Source organism: Megachile rotundata, chromosome 7 (assembly GCF_050947335.1).
Source record: "Megachile rotundata isolate GNS110a chromosome 7, iyMegRotu1, whole genome shotgun sequence".
NCBI classification, from domain to species: domain Eukaryota; kingdom Metazoa; phylum Arthropoda; class Insecta; order Hymenoptera; family Megachilidae; genus Megachile; species Megachile rotundata.
The window spans coordinates 10,607,006-10,624,683 of record NC_134989.1 but is presented as its reverse complement, the minus strand read 5'-3'; the positions used below and the strand labels follow the sequence as shown (position 1 = coordinate 10,624,683).

General features: G+C 33.6%; 3 protein-coding genes across 5 annotated transcripts; 1 reads left to right on the top strand and 2 right to left on the bottom strand.

The window, feature by feature from the left end:
• Positions 1 to 207: 207 nt before the first annotated feature.
• LOC100876519 (DNA-dependent protein kinase catalytic subunit) lies at positions 208 to 13,396 on the bottom strand. Of its 2 annotated transcripts, none has more exons than XM_012292219.2 (13): positions 13,285 to 13,396; positions 12,989 to 13,101; positions 12,729 to 12,912; positions 12,429 to 12,610; positions 12,191 to 12,353; positions 12,003 to 12,121; positions 11,541 to 11,939; positions 11,301 to 11,470; positions 4,198 to 11,239; positions 1,805 to 4,120; positions 975 to 1,671; positions 682 to 887; positions 208 to 624 (listed from the first exon to the last, which is right to left on the bottom strand). In XM_012292219.2, the coding sequence occupies exons 3-13, from the start codon at positions 12,853 to 12,855 to the stop codon at positions 547 to 549; spliced, it is 11,499 nt and encodes a 3,832-aa protein (XP_012147609.2). In that variant the 5' UTR covers positions 12,856 to 12,912; positions 12,989 to 13,101; positions 13,285 to 13,396; the 3' UTR covers positions 208 to 546. The 2 variants fall into 2 exon arrangements, with proteins under 2 accessions (XP_012147609.2, XP_076389727.1); XM_076533612.1 differs by having other exon boundaries at positions 12,992 to 13,101.
• Positions 13,397 to 13,693: 297 nt separating this feature from the next.
• LOC100877409 (phosphoserine aminotransferase) lies at positions 13,694 to 16,480 on the top strand. The gene is made up of 8 exons (XM_003706230.3): positions 13,694 to 13,832; positions 14,444 to 14,574; positions 14,718 to 14,830; positions 15,088 to 15,249; positions 15,311 to 15,405; positions 15,483 to 15,652; positions 15,768 to 16,028; positions 16,149 to 16,480. The coding sequence occupies exons 1-8, from the start codon at positions 13,773 to 13,775 to the stop codon at positions 16,255 to 16,257; spliced, it is 1,101 nt and encodes a 366-aa protein (XP_003706278.1). The 5' UTR covers positions 13,694 to 13,772; the 3' UTR covers positions 16,258 to 16,480.
• Positions 16,405 to 17,678, bottom strand: Mesh1 (Metazoan SpoT homolog-1). Of its 2 annotated transcripts, none has more exons than XM_076533622.1 (4): positions 17,541 to 17,678; positions 17,175 to 17,400; positions 16,731 to 17,062; positions 16,405 to 16,635 (listed from the first exon to the last, which is right to left on the bottom strand). In XM_076533622.1, exons 2-4 carry the CDS (start codon positions 17,371 to 17,373, stop codon positions 16,483 to 16,485), a joined length of 684 nt encoding a protein of 227 aa, XP_076389737.1. In that variant the 5' UTR covers positions 17,374 to 17,400; positions 17,541 to 17,678; the 3' UTR covers positions 16,405 to 16,482. The 2 variants fall into 2 exon arrangements, with proteins under 2 accessions (XP_076389737.1, XP_012147607.2); XM_012292217.2 differs by having other exon boundaries at positions 17,494 to 17,595.

Genomic DNA, 17,678 nt, shown 5'->3' with positions numbered 1-17,678 from the left:
AGGCGCGGACTACCTTTATTTCATTTTTATTAACTATTACAAGATATTAAAGTGTATAAATACTTTTAAAATTCCTAAAAATTTTTAAAATGATAAAAAATTGATTAAAAGTAATTAAATATGCGTTTATTAATTTTTGCAACACAAAATGCAGCACGGATAATCGTAATTTCATTGTAACCTACTGTCGGTAAGTAAACGTTTGAATTTGAAATATTCATTTTATTAATTTTTGTCACAATCCGTTACAAATATCATGAATATAAACATAATAGCAGTAAAAAATATTCAATATAAAAAGTATAGTATATATCAATTTAAAAATTCGATAAAAAATTCAAATCTCTTAATTAAAAAAGGACGAATGTATTCACTACTGTGTAAGTTTAGTCGTATAATATTAAAAATCGATTTCATTATTCCATTCGCACAGTACTTATTCACAAAATTAAGAAAGTTAAAAATGATTTTGCCCGGTATCGTATTTACTTTTAAAATAATACTGATCTTAAATATAAATGAAGTTCAAACATATAATTAAATATTTTAAAGCCATGGTTTCCATCCTACAAATGTTCTGCCCAGAACATTTAAATCAGTCGCTTGGTCCAGCAAGCATTCAACCTAAACAAGAAAATAATTTTTTTAACAAATCATAAAAATAATGAGTTACAAAATTACCTGTTCTTCTGGAGTTAAGAAATTATCTTTCATTTTAGCTCGGCTTCGTTTAATATCATCATCCCCAGTAACTATGGCACAATATCTATTGAAATATTTATCGTTATGTTGTTCTTTTAGTTGGTCTATTGTAATTAAAGATGGTTTGATGCCATTCAACTTTTTTGTAACCGCTTCAATCTTCTTCATTGGTACCCATTTTACATCTGTGAATTAAATTAAATTAAAATATAAATAATGACTCTATAGATCTCTTAAACAATAAATTATATAGTATTAAGTTTGGAAATTACCTGCTATATCCTCTTCATTTTCCTTCAATGTTTTGTTGATGTGTTCAGTCCAATTTAGTGGTTCATGAACAAACACATCCATACAGGACAAAATAGGTCCTTGTTCGTTTCTTAATGCACGCAATGTATGAATCATTGTCGCGCCCAAAAGATCTGTTTCTGTGAAAGGTTTCAGTAAGCCCAGAATCTGAGGCGTTAACCGGAAAGGCATTAATTCGGGTATCCTTTGATCAACGCCAGCATCAAAGGCTAGCCCAAAATCAATACCTAAACATTTCCCCGAATCGACATTGATCAGTGTATTCTCTAAATGTCGATCACCAATACCTAATATCCAGTGTGCAATGCACATAGTAGCATAAGAAGTGATAAAATTCTGGCGCATTGTAACAAAGCCTTCTACGGTTGGACACAGAATACTGAATGTTTTACGTAAACCGTCCCATTTGGTTTTATTGATAAGTTCATTCATTTTGGCAGTCACTTTCGAAGCAGTATACTTCCTTACTGCCTCCTTGTACCATTCGAATTGTCTTCCAGAGTTTGCTGCACTTTGTATCCATTTTGCATATTCTTTAGGTATGTTATCGTTTCGGTCCGTCTCTTGCTTTGATAATGTAAAGTATATTGACTCTTGTAGAGATCTTGTGTTATTTACCCATTGTATCAGACCTACAGTCATAGATAGAGGGATCACCTAAATTATAAACAATTTGTTATTAGTTTAGGTCCTTAAATAGTAGTTAAATAATAACAGTCAGCTTATTAGGTATCATGATATTTAGCTGATGTGAAGTTAGGTATAGTAGTCTATAGATGATTTGACTTACCTGATAAGTATCAATAGCCAGCTGTCTCTGCCTACAAGCTGGATCAACGTGCAATATTTTATTCATAGTTGAGAACAGCTGTTGCAATCTTTGATCCTGTCTCAAATCCTCTCCGAACTTTGCTAAGAAATGATACTCTTTACCATCATTACCCAGCATGGTAATCCTGATTGGTCTCCTTACTGACTGCATCACCTTCACGCTAGGATCCATTTTGATGATCTTTACATGATTCTGAGGCACAGGTCTCTTATTACCTGTATACTGCCCAGGTATTTCTATGTCTTTATCAGAAAAATTATACAACCATGGACTGTAATCCAGCAGTTTGAATCTGCTCTTACGTCTGTTAAGTGATTCCTTAACAGTTTCAACCATTTTGGCTATTTGTCGTTTAATTTCATCAGCACTCTTACGTTCCAGTGCCTTTATCTGAGTCTTGTATTTTGCAATCTCATTGAAGATGGACCCTGGTTTTATGCTGTCTTTGGTTGTACGTACATTTGGATATACCTTGTTCATGAAAGTATCTATAGCCGTGGCCGGTCCACGCGGCAAATTCTTAATTAGCTCTGCCAAGTAATGTTGCAAATATAGCTCTGGTTGGACCACATATTGCATGGCTGCTAAAAATCGTTCGACCCAGGGTCTGTTGTAAAGAATTTCTCTGATCGCGTATGTTCTGGCATCGTTCAGGAGAGAAGGGTTCGTTTCCATGGTCAAATGGAACGTATAGATGATAGCATCAGGATAAGTCTCGGCAATTCGTTTGAGAATAGGCAGGATCAATGGTGCAATAGATGTTCCTAAGTGCGAGAACAATTGAGCCTGCCACGAAAGGAACAACCATGTCTGAATATGTTCAGTATGTTTCATGAAAACGTCTATCGTTTCTTGGTCTTCGAAGTACTCGGTTTTCAGCAAGCAAGGGAAATAGTGAACTGCTTCGCAAGATCCATGTTTCATTGCTTTCAGAGTGAACCTAACGAACTCTCTAATCACCTGAACATCTTTCGTGCCTCGTGATAATTTTTCATAACAGTACTTCGCAAATACGTAATAGCTCTCGGCTCTGTTCTGCGTCTTCATCTCGCAACATTTGGACAAGTTACTGAAGCTGTAGCTTTCCAAGGATTCCTTGATCTTGGCCAGCTCACAGTTCTCAGCGTTTAGATCTTTCAAAATAGTTTCATTGGTCGTCAATAATGCTGCAAACGATTCGTCCTCTTCGCTCAGTTTCACGAGTCTGGATGCTATGTTACTAATTTGTCTCCTAACGTTGACGTGAACAATGGGGCTTATATTATCCTTCTGCAGAAGATTATGACAGTGTTTCCAGGATGAGGTGTAATTTGACGATCTCTTCGTCACATTCGTTTCGAGTTCTCCCATTAAGTATTTCAGCTTCGCACCCGTTAACAAGAACTGGTGCAGACTATCGTCGTTTGATAATTGGTTCTGCTCTATTTCTTGCAAATATCTCTTCGCTATGTATCTGTGTTTCTGGTTCAAGGACGCCTCGACCATTTTCAGTCGCATATTGAAGGTAATCGTCTGCAATTTCTGAACGATTCCACTCTCTTCATCCATAGTGTAATCCATCGAATCCGGTGAGGACTTTTCTAATTTCTCACGGAGCACCGAGTTGATGAAGCATGTTCTATAGGATATTAATTTGTCCCATGGAAGCAAAGCGTCTTGAGGCGAGGGTACACTGCTGTTCCAAATCTTCAAGGTAGTGTCCATGTCATCCGTATTATCTATCGTTTTCAAGACCTTTATGTATCGACTGATATCACCGATTATTCGCAGTTTTTCTAATTTGCGGATTCTGAGTTGGGTGGCTAGTGGGTGAAGCCCGATCCACTCTTCCTTCATCTCATCCAAAGTGTTTATTAAAAATTCATTGGAAACTTCCAACTTGTTGTTCAACAGGAAGAGCATCGATGATTCCTCTCCAAAGAATCGCTTGATATGCTTTACTTTTACCTCATCGTTCAACCAATTCTCCACGTTAACTATATCGTCTCTGAAGCTGTCATCGTAGTTATTATTGACCAATTTTCGGGCGTATACCTCAAACAACCACGGGAACATCCAATCTTTCCACGAATCGTTCCAAATATTGTTTATATCTCCGTTTAATCTCTTCTTTATATGCTTATCGACTTCGTCCCAATTGCATAAGTTGCTCAAACATTCGAACAAACCTTGCAGACAATGTTCTTTGACCAACTCTGATTCCACTTCGTACGCTTTTTCGTACGCTGTCTTCGCTTTCGGCCAATTATTCGATATTTGTGCAAATGATGCAGTCTAAAATTAGAGAAAAAGTTATTAGTATTAAAAGAGGTACAAATGTGATTGATTTCGACTGTGATGTGTATACATACCCGTATGTCTTCATCTGTGATATGATGTTGAAAAATGCTGAGGACCACATCCACGTTATTCAGTGATTCATAAAGATTCGTCAACTGCAGCCATTCAGATGACGAATCAATAACAACAGGGGTTCGTGATTTCTTCCTAGGCGGCCCAGACGTATCCTCCACAGCATGAATTATGTTTTCCTCCAGAACAAGTGATCCAAGGAAGTTCAAATTGTTGGATCTTGAGGCTTTTGTAATAATTTCCGGCGAGCAGTCTATCACACGAGTTTCCAACAGTATCTCCAAAATCGCACTCATGACAGAACTCCCTTGTCCATTCTGAATGATCCCTTTTAAACTGTTTGCAACCTGTTCTACAAAATCGTTTTGTCTGCGCTCCTTGAGTAACGAGCAAACGATAGAAACTATCAAGTCTTTACAAATCAGTTGATCCTTTATGGCCAACTGTTGCAGTGGCTCGATCAACGTGGCATGTGATATCTCAATATCTGGAAAATCACCTACTCTATATTTTCGGTACAATTTGATGCTGCTCCTTTGTCGTGCGTGTTCTTCTCTTAACATTCTAAAGCGACGTACGTTCTTTGAAATCTGTTTTTTTCTCATATCCGCAGAGACGTCACTTGAGTGACGTAGAAATCGTGGAGTCGTTTTGACCTGATACTTGGCTGGAATTTCTGGTATCTTAAACACGCCATCATCTGGATCATCTGGCGCATCAAATTGATCATCCATATAAGTTGGCTCAAATTCAGGCTCTTGAGTCGCTTGAAGTTCCATTTCAGCATTAGAATTGTAAGTCCACGTATCGGTTATTTGTGTAGTGAACGTTTGATTCATCTGACTGGTTAAGGTCGCTGCAAACAGTGGAGCTTTTGATCCTAAGTTTCTGGTTCTCCATGATATTGCTACTTTGTAGTCTCTGTAACTACAATTATGTAAAGGTTCAAACAGTATCTCGTTGTAATTGCTAGATTTCTTGGTAAGGTCTAAAATCATCATGAGTATGAATGGCAAAAAGTTACTGCTAACAGCAGGAGTGTATTTTGAGAGAATTTCAAGTAGCCTTTGTTTACAAGTATCTGTTAATCGGTCATCTTCTGTCCAAAAGTTTAGTATTTTGGGTTGTAACGTGTCAGAGGGATCTAGAACAGCATTCAGCAAAATTTCTGTGCTGAGAAGCATCAGATCTTTTATACTGTTGTCCGAGACTTCGTCAGAAGCATCGGTAGCATATTTACGATAAATTTCCATACATATATTGTAAGCTAGTTCCCTGAATTTTGAAGAGTTATTCTTTGTATATGGCGGTACTAAATTTACCAATGGCAAAACATTTGATGGTGGAAGTATGGGAATCAAAGAATTAATAATTTTCAGTGCTACTTCCTCACAGAGCGAAATCTTATTCATCAAGATCTCGCTAAACTTCATATGAGATAGTTCTTTTATTATCTGGTCTGCACTAAGATTTGGTATGGAGTGTAAAAATATTTCTAGGCAATTCGACCGTCCCAAAGCATCCACTCTGAATATGTCTGCAGCAACAAATTCAAAATAAATTACAGCTGCTTTCTGATAACTTTGACACAGTGCAAGAATGCATTTCACTTGCCTGCTTTCAAATTTCAGTTGCATTTGTCTGAATATTTTTCGAATTTTTTCAGTTATCCGTTCTGTCACGGTCTCATTATCTTCTATAGACTTTAAAATCAAACCAAGGCACTTACAGGTGTGTAAAACTGTTTGTTCATCAGCTTGCCACTGTTCCAGTGAATTCTCTAAAAATTCTATGACATCGTTTCTTTCAACAATGTCCTCCTTTAATCCATGGGTCAAACAAATCAGTATTAAGTAGACTGTGGATGCAGGAGCACTTTTCATTTTATTCTCTAAATTTGCAGGTACCTTCAAATATTTGTCCCAGACTGTAAGCATCGTTTTTATCATGTCCATGTTAAATAAGTAGATACTTTTAGGAACTTTATTGGTTCTTTCTATCACTACCTTTTCAATCATGATTTCCCATAACTGCTGTACTACTAGCTTGCCATTGTTTTCATTAAACTCGATTTCAAGCGATTTTTCTATACACTTGCTCTGCCAATCTATCAACATCTGTATAATGTCAAGAATAATGTAGTTTAATTCATTCTCTCTCAAATATGTGTACACCGTATACATTGTTGGTTCCATCAAGAACTTTATGTAATGCTTAAACACATCTTGCACATTAAAGACAATTTTCAGCATGAATAATCTTACGTTATTATAACTTGTTGACACCATAGAATTGAGGAAGGCCTTTAGCCACTTTGGCATTGTGTCATCGCTATCAGATGGTATAGATATTTTTTCTGCTATTATATAATTTAAAACTCCACAGATAGATGCCATACATTCATGATTATTCAGTTCATCACTTTCAAATGTTAAGCTCATACTTTCCTCTTTATTATCAGATGCTTTATTTATAACAGTTTCATTAAAATCATAGGCATTTATATCTTCGTTTAAAGTACAAGTAGAAAAATCATTGCTGTACAAATATGACTGTTGTTTAGACGCATTTCTTTGGTTTATTCTTTGTCTTATATTAATCAACTTCTTGTAATATTTTGGACGTTCATTAACCGTTTGCTTGAATTCATATTTTTTCCTGCAATCTATGATGTTTTCCCAAATTAACTGTCGTTTGTTTCTATTCTCAGCAAAGATACTTATGAACGAGTCTTCGTCTTTCTTTAAAGCACAGAGAATAGTTATGCAACAATTGTACGCAGAACAATGCAACAATCTCATTATCTCTGTGTGTTCAGGATCAGGCGTTTTTAACGTACGTATATTTAATATAGTACCATACAAACTCTGTATGAGTTCTCTGCCCGTAACAACATTTTCAATGGCATTTCTGGTAATTAGACTATCTTCGTTGTCTATTTCATCTAACTCTATTTTCCCAAACAACACATTAATAAGATCGTAGCATCCTATTTTTGATACTACAAGCTGTTGTATGTCAGAGCTATTTCCAATAAGAGTTCCGCAAATTGTCGTGTGTATTTCTTTGATATTTCTTTCAAAGAATTCTCGTATCTCAGTAACTTTACAAAAGTTAAACGACGGTGTAAGAAAATTGTTCAATATATCAAACCTATCCTTAATCGGTGCATTTTTCATGAACAGTTTGTACACTGATTCAATCGACTCCACAACATATTCGGCGCTGAGTGAACTGAAATACTTTTGTACATATTCGGTAGTCTTTTCGTTGCATAATTTTTCAGCAATCCCAGCTGCAAATAAAATTACAGTCTCGTACACTACGATTGATTTAGTTACTGGTAATAACGTTAACAGCGTTTGGAAATAATTCGTTATTTTTAAAGCTTCTATGTTTCTTTGATTCAAGTCACTTTGACTTGCACTCTCTCTGCAGTTTTTTAAATTGCGTAAAATAACAAGTAACTCTGGTTTTGCACCAGATGTCATATCAGTTAGACAAACAAGGAAATTCTGAAGAATATGAATTTTGTACTGCGTGTCAGAATTTTCTACCAACTGATTAAGAATCCATGCATAAAAATCTTTGTTCAAGGAAAACACTTCTGTTGGCTTGACCATCAAATGTACCGCAATTCCAAAAATACTTATTACTTTCTGCTTCCTGTCTTCAAAGTTATTTATAAGTTTTTCGAATAATGTAAATTTTGTAATGACACTGTTCACTAATGTCTGTGTACTATCATGCAATTCCTTCTTATGAAGTCTTACAAACAAAAATAATTGTTCCGTTATCGTTAACAAAATAAATGGATCTCCTTGCAATAAATCAATTAACATTTCCATAGTTTCTTTTGGAGCCATTAACATGTATTTAAATATTTCATTCTTGAACGTGTGTAAAAAGTGTATGCCATGTTTGATGCGGGTTGAGTCTTTCATAACCATTGTATCAGTCTTCATCAATGTAATTACTGTTTTCATCATCGATGGCTTATAGTGTATGAAGAAAAATTCCATCAAAATCTCTAAATAATCTTTGACAGGTGTTTTAATATTTGTGCAAACGAGTTCTCCCATTTGCTCTTTTACCAAGATCTTGAAAATCTGTTCAATTCTATTTTCTGGTTGCTGAATGTATTCTGCTATATTATTTAATTGCTGAAGAAGATTATGACGTTCCAAAAAGATTAAACCTTTGACATATTGTTTAAGTGCAATGCGACCATTGAAGCCAGAAATAATGGTATCTAAGTCCAAAAAATGGTTTAACTGTTTCTCCACATATGTCGAAAGTTCTTGTTTAATTAAAAACCATATTGAATTATCGGGTTTCTCCGTAATAGCTTGTAACAAATTTCCTATGACTACAGGAAGCGCTTCAATAATTTCAAAATTCTTTGCATTAAATCCTACAACGTATGGGCACATTATACACTTTGCAATTAACTCGTACAAATCCTTGTTGAAAAAGAAATCTGGGATGAAACTTTCATCAAGATTGAGAAGAATTTGTAGAAAGTCAAATACGGTTGTTATTGTCTTACACTGTAATGTCTGTAAATCATCAAGTTCCTCCGACAATATCACAAAATCTATATCTTTCTCTTCTATTTTAATCTTATTCATTACAAAAATAAAATTCTTAGCACAGTTAAAAATTATTTCTCGTTCTGAGTTCGAACTACCAAATAAATGTTCTGTATCCAACAAGTCATTGTTGATTAACCAAATGTAACAATCCAAACTTCTCAAAAGAGGCATTATGCTTCTAGCAGAAAGACTTTCTATTTTCAGTTTCAGATCCTTTAACATTATACCGTTAAACGTTTCAATTCCATAGGTGCTGATATAATTATCTATCATTGTTCTGGCTGAATCGCAATCGGTCATATATGGTGAAAATTTAACGATTAGATCCATACATTTTGCTCTGCAACATTGGTCCAAGCAACCGCACTGAGTGAACAACCAATTTACTGCGTCTGTTAAAGTTACATCTTCAAATTCGTGTGGTTTCCTACGATTTTTGTCCTTGTCATTTAGTACATCATCTTTTGCTAGCACAACTCTTTCAACGTGATCCAGCGCAGTGGTAATTGAAATATCGTTACAACCATCCAAACTTCTGACAAAGCAATATAAAATCTCCAACCAGTACATGGACACAATTTTTTCGTCCTCGCGTAGAATAGTGTAAAGGTGATTGAATGCAGTTGCAGCTGCTATTCGTTTGAACATAGAAGGATGTAGAGCGAAATTTGTAATCTTATACATCACCTCATCAATATTCGAATGTATTGTCTTATCATCGTCCGCTTGTTTGATGGACCAGTTGGTAAACTCAGCTAAACACATTCCAGAGAATTCTCTGACAGATGAACTCGACTCATTACTCAAACCATCGAAAAGCGAATCGAGGAACTGTATGGTCGCTGGAGATTTGAGCATAAACTTTGAACTCAACCAATGCGTAAGTTGCAGCATGAATGGTTGAAAAATGTTTCTGGGTGTCTCGTCGAAGTCGCAACCCAAATTAAGTAAGGCCGGGTATAACGTTACATATATAGAATCAAATTTATCAGCATTTTTCGATAAGTTTTGTGATGTTTTACCAAGAATAAATGATACTATTGAATGAAGTACTTCACAAGCGCTCACTTTTATGCGTCTGTCTCCAGAAGTTTGAGCTAAGAGTATCAATCTTGGTAAAATTTTATCGAAACAAATATCCACTTGGGTATCCGAGAGTGTCAATGAATACTTGAGTAAATCCTTCTTATCCCAAGTGGCTCCAACATTCATAGACCTTTTATATATAAAATTCAATATTATATCGGTGTTTAGCGAAGCTATAAATAACAAAACTCTCATCTGAAATCTTTCCAAAGTATCCATGTCATCTCTTAACATTATGCGTTTAATAACTTTTCGTTCAGTTTCTATGATATCTTGTAAAAATTCTGTGGTACTTTCCCCGCTTTGTAAATATGGTTCTAAAAATGGCACAACTTCTTGTAAAAACTCGTTAGTGTCCTTGCTGTCCAATGTATTTGTCCATAATTCTAATGCATTCAGAGTAGTGCGTGCTAATTCCAAATCGCTTAAACCGATAGTGCAGGCGATTTTAAATGCTGGAATTGTACTGTTTAGTACACGTTTCACAAACAGCATCGGTGTGTTCAGAATTAGGTATAAGCATGTAGTCAATAATTCATTAGAGAATGTGGAGATCAAATGTAACACATTCATTAAATATTTGTACAATAACTCCAAAACTTCTGCTTCGATATCTTCTAAGCTGGAGACACAAACATGATTGAAAAGTGCGCGCACTAATTTATAAAAGCCTGATATTAGAGGATGTTTGTACGACATAGTAATAACCGTTACTATAAATCTCTGCACTGTATTTGTTAACAAATAAGGTTCTATACTGTTGATTATGTCAACGTATAAATCTACAATGTTAACGAACATTTTAAAATCTGCATTATTCTCAGCAATTTGAGAGAAGGCAGCATCTGAGAATATGTTATCTTCCTTTGTTTTCGTGTTCAAATTTAATTTACTCATCAATGTGATACCCACATGTATCATTGAATCTGCTACTTGATGCACAAGATTTCTGTGTTTTTTGTATCCGTCTGGCTTTAAAAGTTCTGTCCATAAACGTAAATAATTTTTATAACACACTGGACGTTCGTCAAGATCTTCCATTCCTCGTTGCAATTCCGCATCAATTAATATAGTATGCGAACATGTCCATATTACACCATCATGAATTAAATGGTAAAGAAATTCTTCTAAAACATCTTTATTGACTGTTCCAATATTAATGATCGCATCTTTTATCGACTCTATTGCAAAATTCTGGCTTCTTAGAGAAAGATTAGGAAATTTTTTAATCAAAAAGATACTGAGTTTTGTAATGACATTAATGTGATCAAGTGATAGATCTTTTATATGTAATATAATTTCAGATAAAGCCTGTTGGTAACTATAAACACTTTCTAAGTGAACTTGATCTAAATTATCCCTGTAAAATTTAATATGTTAATAAACGTCCATATTCAAATATTATAAAATATAATTCATACCTGGAACAAAATTCCAACGCATAATGAGCTATTAACGAAAACATCTGTTCCACGTAATTATCTTCAAAATATTTTTTGCATGCTCCAGCCATTTGACTGAAGCCATACACGATGAAACGCGATATGTTTGAATTTACTTTTAGACGATTCACAAAAAAATCTTTGAAGTACTGAAACATAGTGCATAATACAAATCATCTGAAATAACTATTTCATAATAATATAATTAATGATACTTACAGTGAGCATTTCTTTACTTGCATTATCATCAGGAGTACTAGACTTTAACATGTGTCCAATTTCTTTGTAAAAGCGTTGTAGCCCATATTGTCCACATGCAGCATTATCTACATTTTTATCCTGAGCAACTGCCAATAATAAATTATGCCAAAACTGATAATCGCGATGAACAAATTCTCGAAAATGCTGTATATTAGATATCAATAAATTAATTGCTGCTCTCAATGTAATTTTTCTATTGTGGTACTTCTTAAGATCGCTTAATTCTTTGGTCCAATTATATATTTCCACAGAATATCTTTGTATCATTTCATTTGGAAGACATTGTAATGTATTAGAAAGAATATTCAAATATACTTCAAAGGTATCAATCGAGTGGGATATATTGTGTGGAGTAAACTGAAATTTAAAAGTAACAGCTTATACACAGCAAATATAAAAACATGAAAATTTGTGACATACCTGTTTTATAAAATCATTTCTTAAACGTTGAAAAATTATGTCAGCACGCTTTTCTTTATTTAACAATTCTGAATTGTACTTTAAAATTGTACTCAGTATAGAAAAGATTAGAGTCCTTTCTATAATAAATTAATAAAATTATTTATATGATATTTTACAGATATTATATGTTTACAATTTAACATTACCTTTTATGTTAAGTAAATGAAACGAATTTACAAACTTTCTTACAGTATCATCCAATTCAAGTTCATATTCACTAAAAATTTCTATTAATTTTGCAAAAGCATTACAAGCAGCTTTTCGAACAAACGCAGAACACTGTGTCATAAGTGCTTGTTGGCATGTATCCTAGAATCAAATAGGGTTTTAAAGCGTTATACAAAAAATGTACATATGAAAGTTGTATATATTATCCCAGGATACCTTGGTTGGCATCATATATGGAACAAATACTTCATTAAACTGTTCTATAATAAAGTAAAGAAGACTGAATGCTTCCTTCATTGCCTTATCAAAACCTCTCTGAGAATTAGATTTGGTAAGTTCTTCATTCAGAAATGTTAGTAATCCTTTCTTTGTGTCAAACAATATTGATAACATCAGTTCTGCAAAAGTCAAATATTGAATTTCAATGAAAACATATTTCTATTACAAACCACAAAAATGTAATATTATATTGTAACATTATAAAACAACAACCAATATTAGCTGAACTATACATACCGCTCTCATCCTTTGTTATATTCTGAAAATACTTTCTACTGCTTGTCAAAATTTCTGTCAGATAAGTGCTATTCCTTTCTTTTTTAGCTCTTTCAAAAATATCCATAAATGTTTTAAACGATTCCATGTTTTAGCGGTTTTATGTTTACTGAAACTTATGTATTACTTAACCATGTATTTTTATCTGAAACAAACAATACGTTAACTTATAAACATCCAATATTCAGAAACTAAAAATAGCAAAAGTATTAACAACGTACAACGATTATTTGCTATTTATTTACGCCGCATAGATTGTGTATCAAACTTTTCATGACACGCAGTAGTGATTCCCCGTCGCATCTCACTTTCGCGCCTTTTTTAAATTATAGATCTAGCAAAATAAAATTGCTTTTTAATTATTTTAATTGTACTGGATTCATGTGAAATCAATTATTCGAACAATTATAGAAATACTTTGAAATAATTTAAACAATTATTTCAAAGAATGAAATATTTCAATTTTCGCGCTTCATCGGCGAAACAAACTATTGTATAACAACTTGTTCATTCGCACCAATCGCCATTTCCTATCCGCGACGACCTGTTTGATAAATCTTCCTGTACATAACACGTGAAAACCATAAAGACTGATCAAGAATATCAAATGATCCATGATTGATACTGATCGCGTGACCGGTTGATTTTTATCTTTCTCCCGGTAAATTATCAAGAATCTGCAGCCGGCTTACAAGAAGTAACCGTAAACAAAGCAAAAATTGAAAGAGAAAGTGAAGGAAGTGATCGAACTGCAAAGAAAGTAAAAAGGAATCGATATATAATCATTTGCTATGCGCCAGTAGCCTTTATGGATCAGACTGTTCAACATAGTAAATCGTGTGAGAAGTGGTATCAAATAAAAACCAGTTTACTATATACGATAAGACCCCCCGCGACTTTTACGAAGAGATAACGAGAAGAGGAGATAAACGGAGATTCTTTTTTCTGTATCGAGTTTGGTTCAGTGTTCCTATAGCAGCGGTCCAGTAAACAGTAGTGTTTGCAATGGGTGATCAAAATACTGTGATCAATTTTGGAGCGGGACCAGCTAAACTTCCGGAGGAGGTATAATATATTCATATAGGGATTTTTTTTATTTTTTGCACAAATAACTTGCTGTCAATTATAAGGAATCGAGATGATTGAAATTTAAAATAGTAACGGATTTAGAGGTACAAAAGCAGTCTCGCTATATGGCTTTATAAAATTATAGAAAGATGGTGTAAAAGGCTGTGTATACGGAATTTTTTGTGAGAATTTTGTAGCTTGCTGGAAATAATTTAGAAATTATAAACTTATTAACTTGAAAGTTTGTGAATTCAAAAGTTTTATATTTTCATATTCAAAAATTTAGATTTGAAATTTTTAAACGATCTATTTTACAGTCACAAATTTTAAATTTATAAATTTGAAACGAAGTATAAAAATTTGTGACTGTAAAATAATTATCGTACATGGGACAAAAGTAGAGGATTAAATTAATATTTATATTATGCCAATAGTTTCCTGTATTTTTATTAATCCATTGGAAATTACAATCGAGAGGTATCGTTCCGGGTCAAACTCGTTCATTCAACTATTGAACAGGTCGCACATCGATCGTGAAATTGGAAATAAACAATTTTCTTTTATCAACATTGACCGGATATGCTTTAAGCACGAAATATATTTTATAGGTGTTAAAACATGTGCAAGAGGAATTGCTCGCATACGGTGATACTCGAATTAGCATTCTGGAACTGAGTCATCGATCGGCCGAATTCAAAAATGTTATTGATACTGCACAAGCAACGTTACGAGAAATATTGTGAGTTGCTACAGGAAATAAAAAATTTTATTTTGGATATAAAAAATACGGGGTCAAATTTTATTAATCTTGATTGGTACTTGAATTTATGAAAGATTGATAATATTCATATAAAGGTTTAACAAGGTACTTAAACTTTGCAGACATGTCCCCGATAATTACAAAGTTTTATTCATGCAAGGCGGCGGAACGGGATTATTTGCAGCTGTGCCTTTGAACATGATGACCACTGGTTCTGCGGACTACATAGTAACTGGTAAATGCGCAATACATTTTGCGCATAATTACAGGATTATTACTTTAATTTTAAAAATGCTAAAAATTAAAAATTCAAAAATCTGAGAATCTTAAAATTCAGTATCAAAATTTGAAAGTGCCAAAATTAAATTCATAAATCGTCACTGCATATAAGACGTAATTAAAATACTGGTGTTTTGCAAATAACAATAAATCAAGATAATACTGCAGATGCGAAAACAGAAGATAATTTAAAATGCAAATTAAATTTTTAAGGTTCATGGTCGGCCAAAGCAGCAAAAGAGGCGGCAAAATATGGCAAAGTAAATCTAGTTGTGCCGAAAACGACAAAATATACCGAAATTCCGGATCCTTCAACATGGAACTTGAGTCCTGATGCGTCTTACGTTTATTATTGCGCTAACGAGACGATTCACGGTAACTGAACGATAATTGCGAATGTTGGTCGTTGAAGATTATATTTGTTTAATCTTTTAAGGAATCGAGTTCGATTATATTCCCGAGACAAATGGGGTGCCGCTTGTTGCTGATATGTCGTCAAATATAGCCACGAGATGTTTAGATATTTCGAAAGTATGTTATATCTGGTCTTGTGACTATGCGATGTGAAAGGAGGATGAGTCAATAGCTCGAGATAACGTGTTGTTTAGTTTGCAGTAATCTTCGCTGGTGCACAAAAAAATATTGGTCCAGCTGGTGTAACGCTGGTAATAGTACGAGACAATGTTCTCGGCCATGCCATGAAAGTTTGTCCCACAATATTAGATTTTACTGTTATGGCAGCTGATAACTCCTTACATAATACACCACCAGTATTTCAGTAAGCAACTTTGATAAAAACTGATAGAATGTATTCACGTGAATAGACGAGATTAATTTATCTTAATAATATTATTATAATTGGTTTTCGTTACAACGTTTGTTTCGATTTTTAGAATATATACAGTCGGGTTAGTCTTCAAATGGATCAAAGAACATGGTGGGGTTGAAAACATGGAGAAACTGGCGGTCATTAAGAGCAAGAAAATATACGAGGTGATCGACGAGTCGAAAGGTTTTTACTCGTGTCCAGTTAAGGCAGATGCGCGGAGCAGAATGAATATAGCGTTTAGAATAGGTAATAATGATGAGGAACTTGAGAAAGAATTTCTTTCCGGTGCATCTGCGCGCGGAATGCTTCAGTTGAAAGGTCACAGGTCAGTGTAACATAAAAAATGAACAACGATGTTGCAACTCGTGTTAGCATTCTGCAACAGTTGCATTAGCGTCACTGTTCAAATTGTTTTTAAACTGAATGTTATGTTATACAATTACAGAACTGTTGGCGGAATTCGAGCAACAGCGTATAACGCTATTAGCGTAGAGGAAGTAGAGAAATTAGCAGAATATATGAAGTGGTTCTTCCAAAAACATTATAATAAATAATAGGGGATTTGCAATGTTATCTGTTTCAAATATAGTTATATTAAAAATGTTTTGTATACATGAAATACATAAATATTTTTACATATTTTTAAACAACCTTTTATACATTTTATACAATTTGCTGAACAATTGTAAAAATATCAGTGATAATGTTCATTTTTTTTAAACTATTGTATATTGTTATTAGCATTCAAAATATATTTTCATTTCTTAAATCATTCAATTTTAGTTTAAGTTTAATAAATTCTCCCATGATGATGGTTTTTTACATTCACAGCTTTCTCTATCATGAGCTATGCGGTTTGCAAATATTTTGTCTAGTTCTGTTTCTAGATTAAGATTAGTTCTACGACATCCATCTATTACAGCTTTGGACCACTAAAATTAACATTTTGCAATGTTAATATAAACGTAAATAATATTAATATGAATGTACAAAACTTTTGTACTAAAATCTCTTTCAACTTTCATACCTTAAAATATTCTTTTACTCTTTCCGGTGTCCAACCAACAGGAGTATTTTGTTCAAGGTCTCTAAGATTATATAACTTATCTGCTAATTTAACTAATTTAGCTTTATAACTTAATTTAGGACTATTTTCTATTTGCAATCTCTTACGTTCTTGTTTAGGCAAACTTTTGTCATCAGTTACTTCTTTAACTATATTACAAACCTCTGTACCAAACTGTCCTTCTATTTCTGCAAGTGTAGTATCTGTATCTTCTACTGTATCATGTAGTAGAGCTGATACAATTACAACAGGATCATAAATTTGGCCTTCCTGAATCAAAATATTTGCAACACCTACAAAATATTTCTTATACTTTTTGTACTATTTTTATAGCCTTCTTAATAGCAGAATATATGTTTCATAGTTGTTTGTGTTCTTCTATACGATTGTAATAAAATTGCAAACCTATAGGGTGATTTATATATGGTGTTTCTTCTGCATCTTTTCTTTTTTCATATTTGTGTTTTATTGCTGCAAAATTGACACACTTTATTATTAGTGATAACAATTCTTTGTTATCTAATTCTCTTGAACATGACTGACAAGATCCAAACACCTTAAATGGATCATGATCACCAAGTGATGCAGAAGTATTATTTTCCATGAATGTTTTGCAATGTCAAAATCTCCCCTTTTGTGGTGTTTAATGTAAAGCAATAAAAAACAATGATATTATTAAATTACAATTGTACTGCAAAAAGTTATTAAAAAAACCTAACTTTACCTGATAGTAATGGGGCTAAATAGAAAAACATTTGATAATAGTATTACCTGAATTATTTAAAATCTGAAACACGCCTGCATACAGCTGGATTTTGGTTTATCAGCTGATAAAGTTACTTTCAAAATTGAATAACAGAGGAGCTAGAGTTGCATACAAAACATAGCCTAAATCTCTGAAGTTGTGTT

Excerpts from the sequence above, each read along its gene's own strand:
- LOC100877409 (XM_003706230.3), top strand. The coding sequence starts at position 13,773 with ATGGGTGATCAAAATACTGTGATCAATTTTGGAGCGGGACCAGCTAAA. Across the intron at positions 14,575-14,717 it reads GCAACGTTACGAGAAATATT|ACATGTCCCCGATAATTACA; the intron begins GTGAGTTGCTAC and ends TAAACTTTGCAG. Across the intron at positions 16,029-16,148 it reads CTTCAGTTGAAAGGTCACAG|AACTGTTGGCGGAATTCGAG; the intron begins GTCAGTGTAACA and ends ATACAATTACAG.
- Mesh1 (XM_076533622.1), bottom strand. The coding sequence starts at position 17,373 with ATGGAAAATAATACTTCTGCATCACTTGGTGATCATGATCCATTTAAG. Across the intron at positions 17,063-17,174 it reads ATATATAAATCACCCTATAG|GTGTTGCAAATATTTTGATT; the intron begins GTTTGCAATTTT and ends AATATTTTGTAG. Across the intron at positions 16,636-16,730 it reads GAGTAAAAGAATATTTTAAG|TGGTCCAAAGCTGTAATAGA; the intron begins GTATGAAAGTTG and ends TGTTAATTTTAG.
- LOC100876519 (XM_012292219.2), bottom strand. The coding sequence starts at position 12,855 with ATGGAATCGTTTAAAACATTTATGGATATTTTTGAAAGAGCTAAAAAA. Across the intron at positions 4,121-4,197 it reads TCACAGATGAAGACATACGG|ACTGCATCATTTGCACAAAT; the intron begins GTATGTATACAC and ends CTCTAATTTTAG. Across the intron at positions 1,672-1,804 it reads TGGCTATTGATACTTATCAG|GTGATCCCTCTATCTATGAC; the intron begins GTAAGTCAAATC and ends TTTATAATTTAG.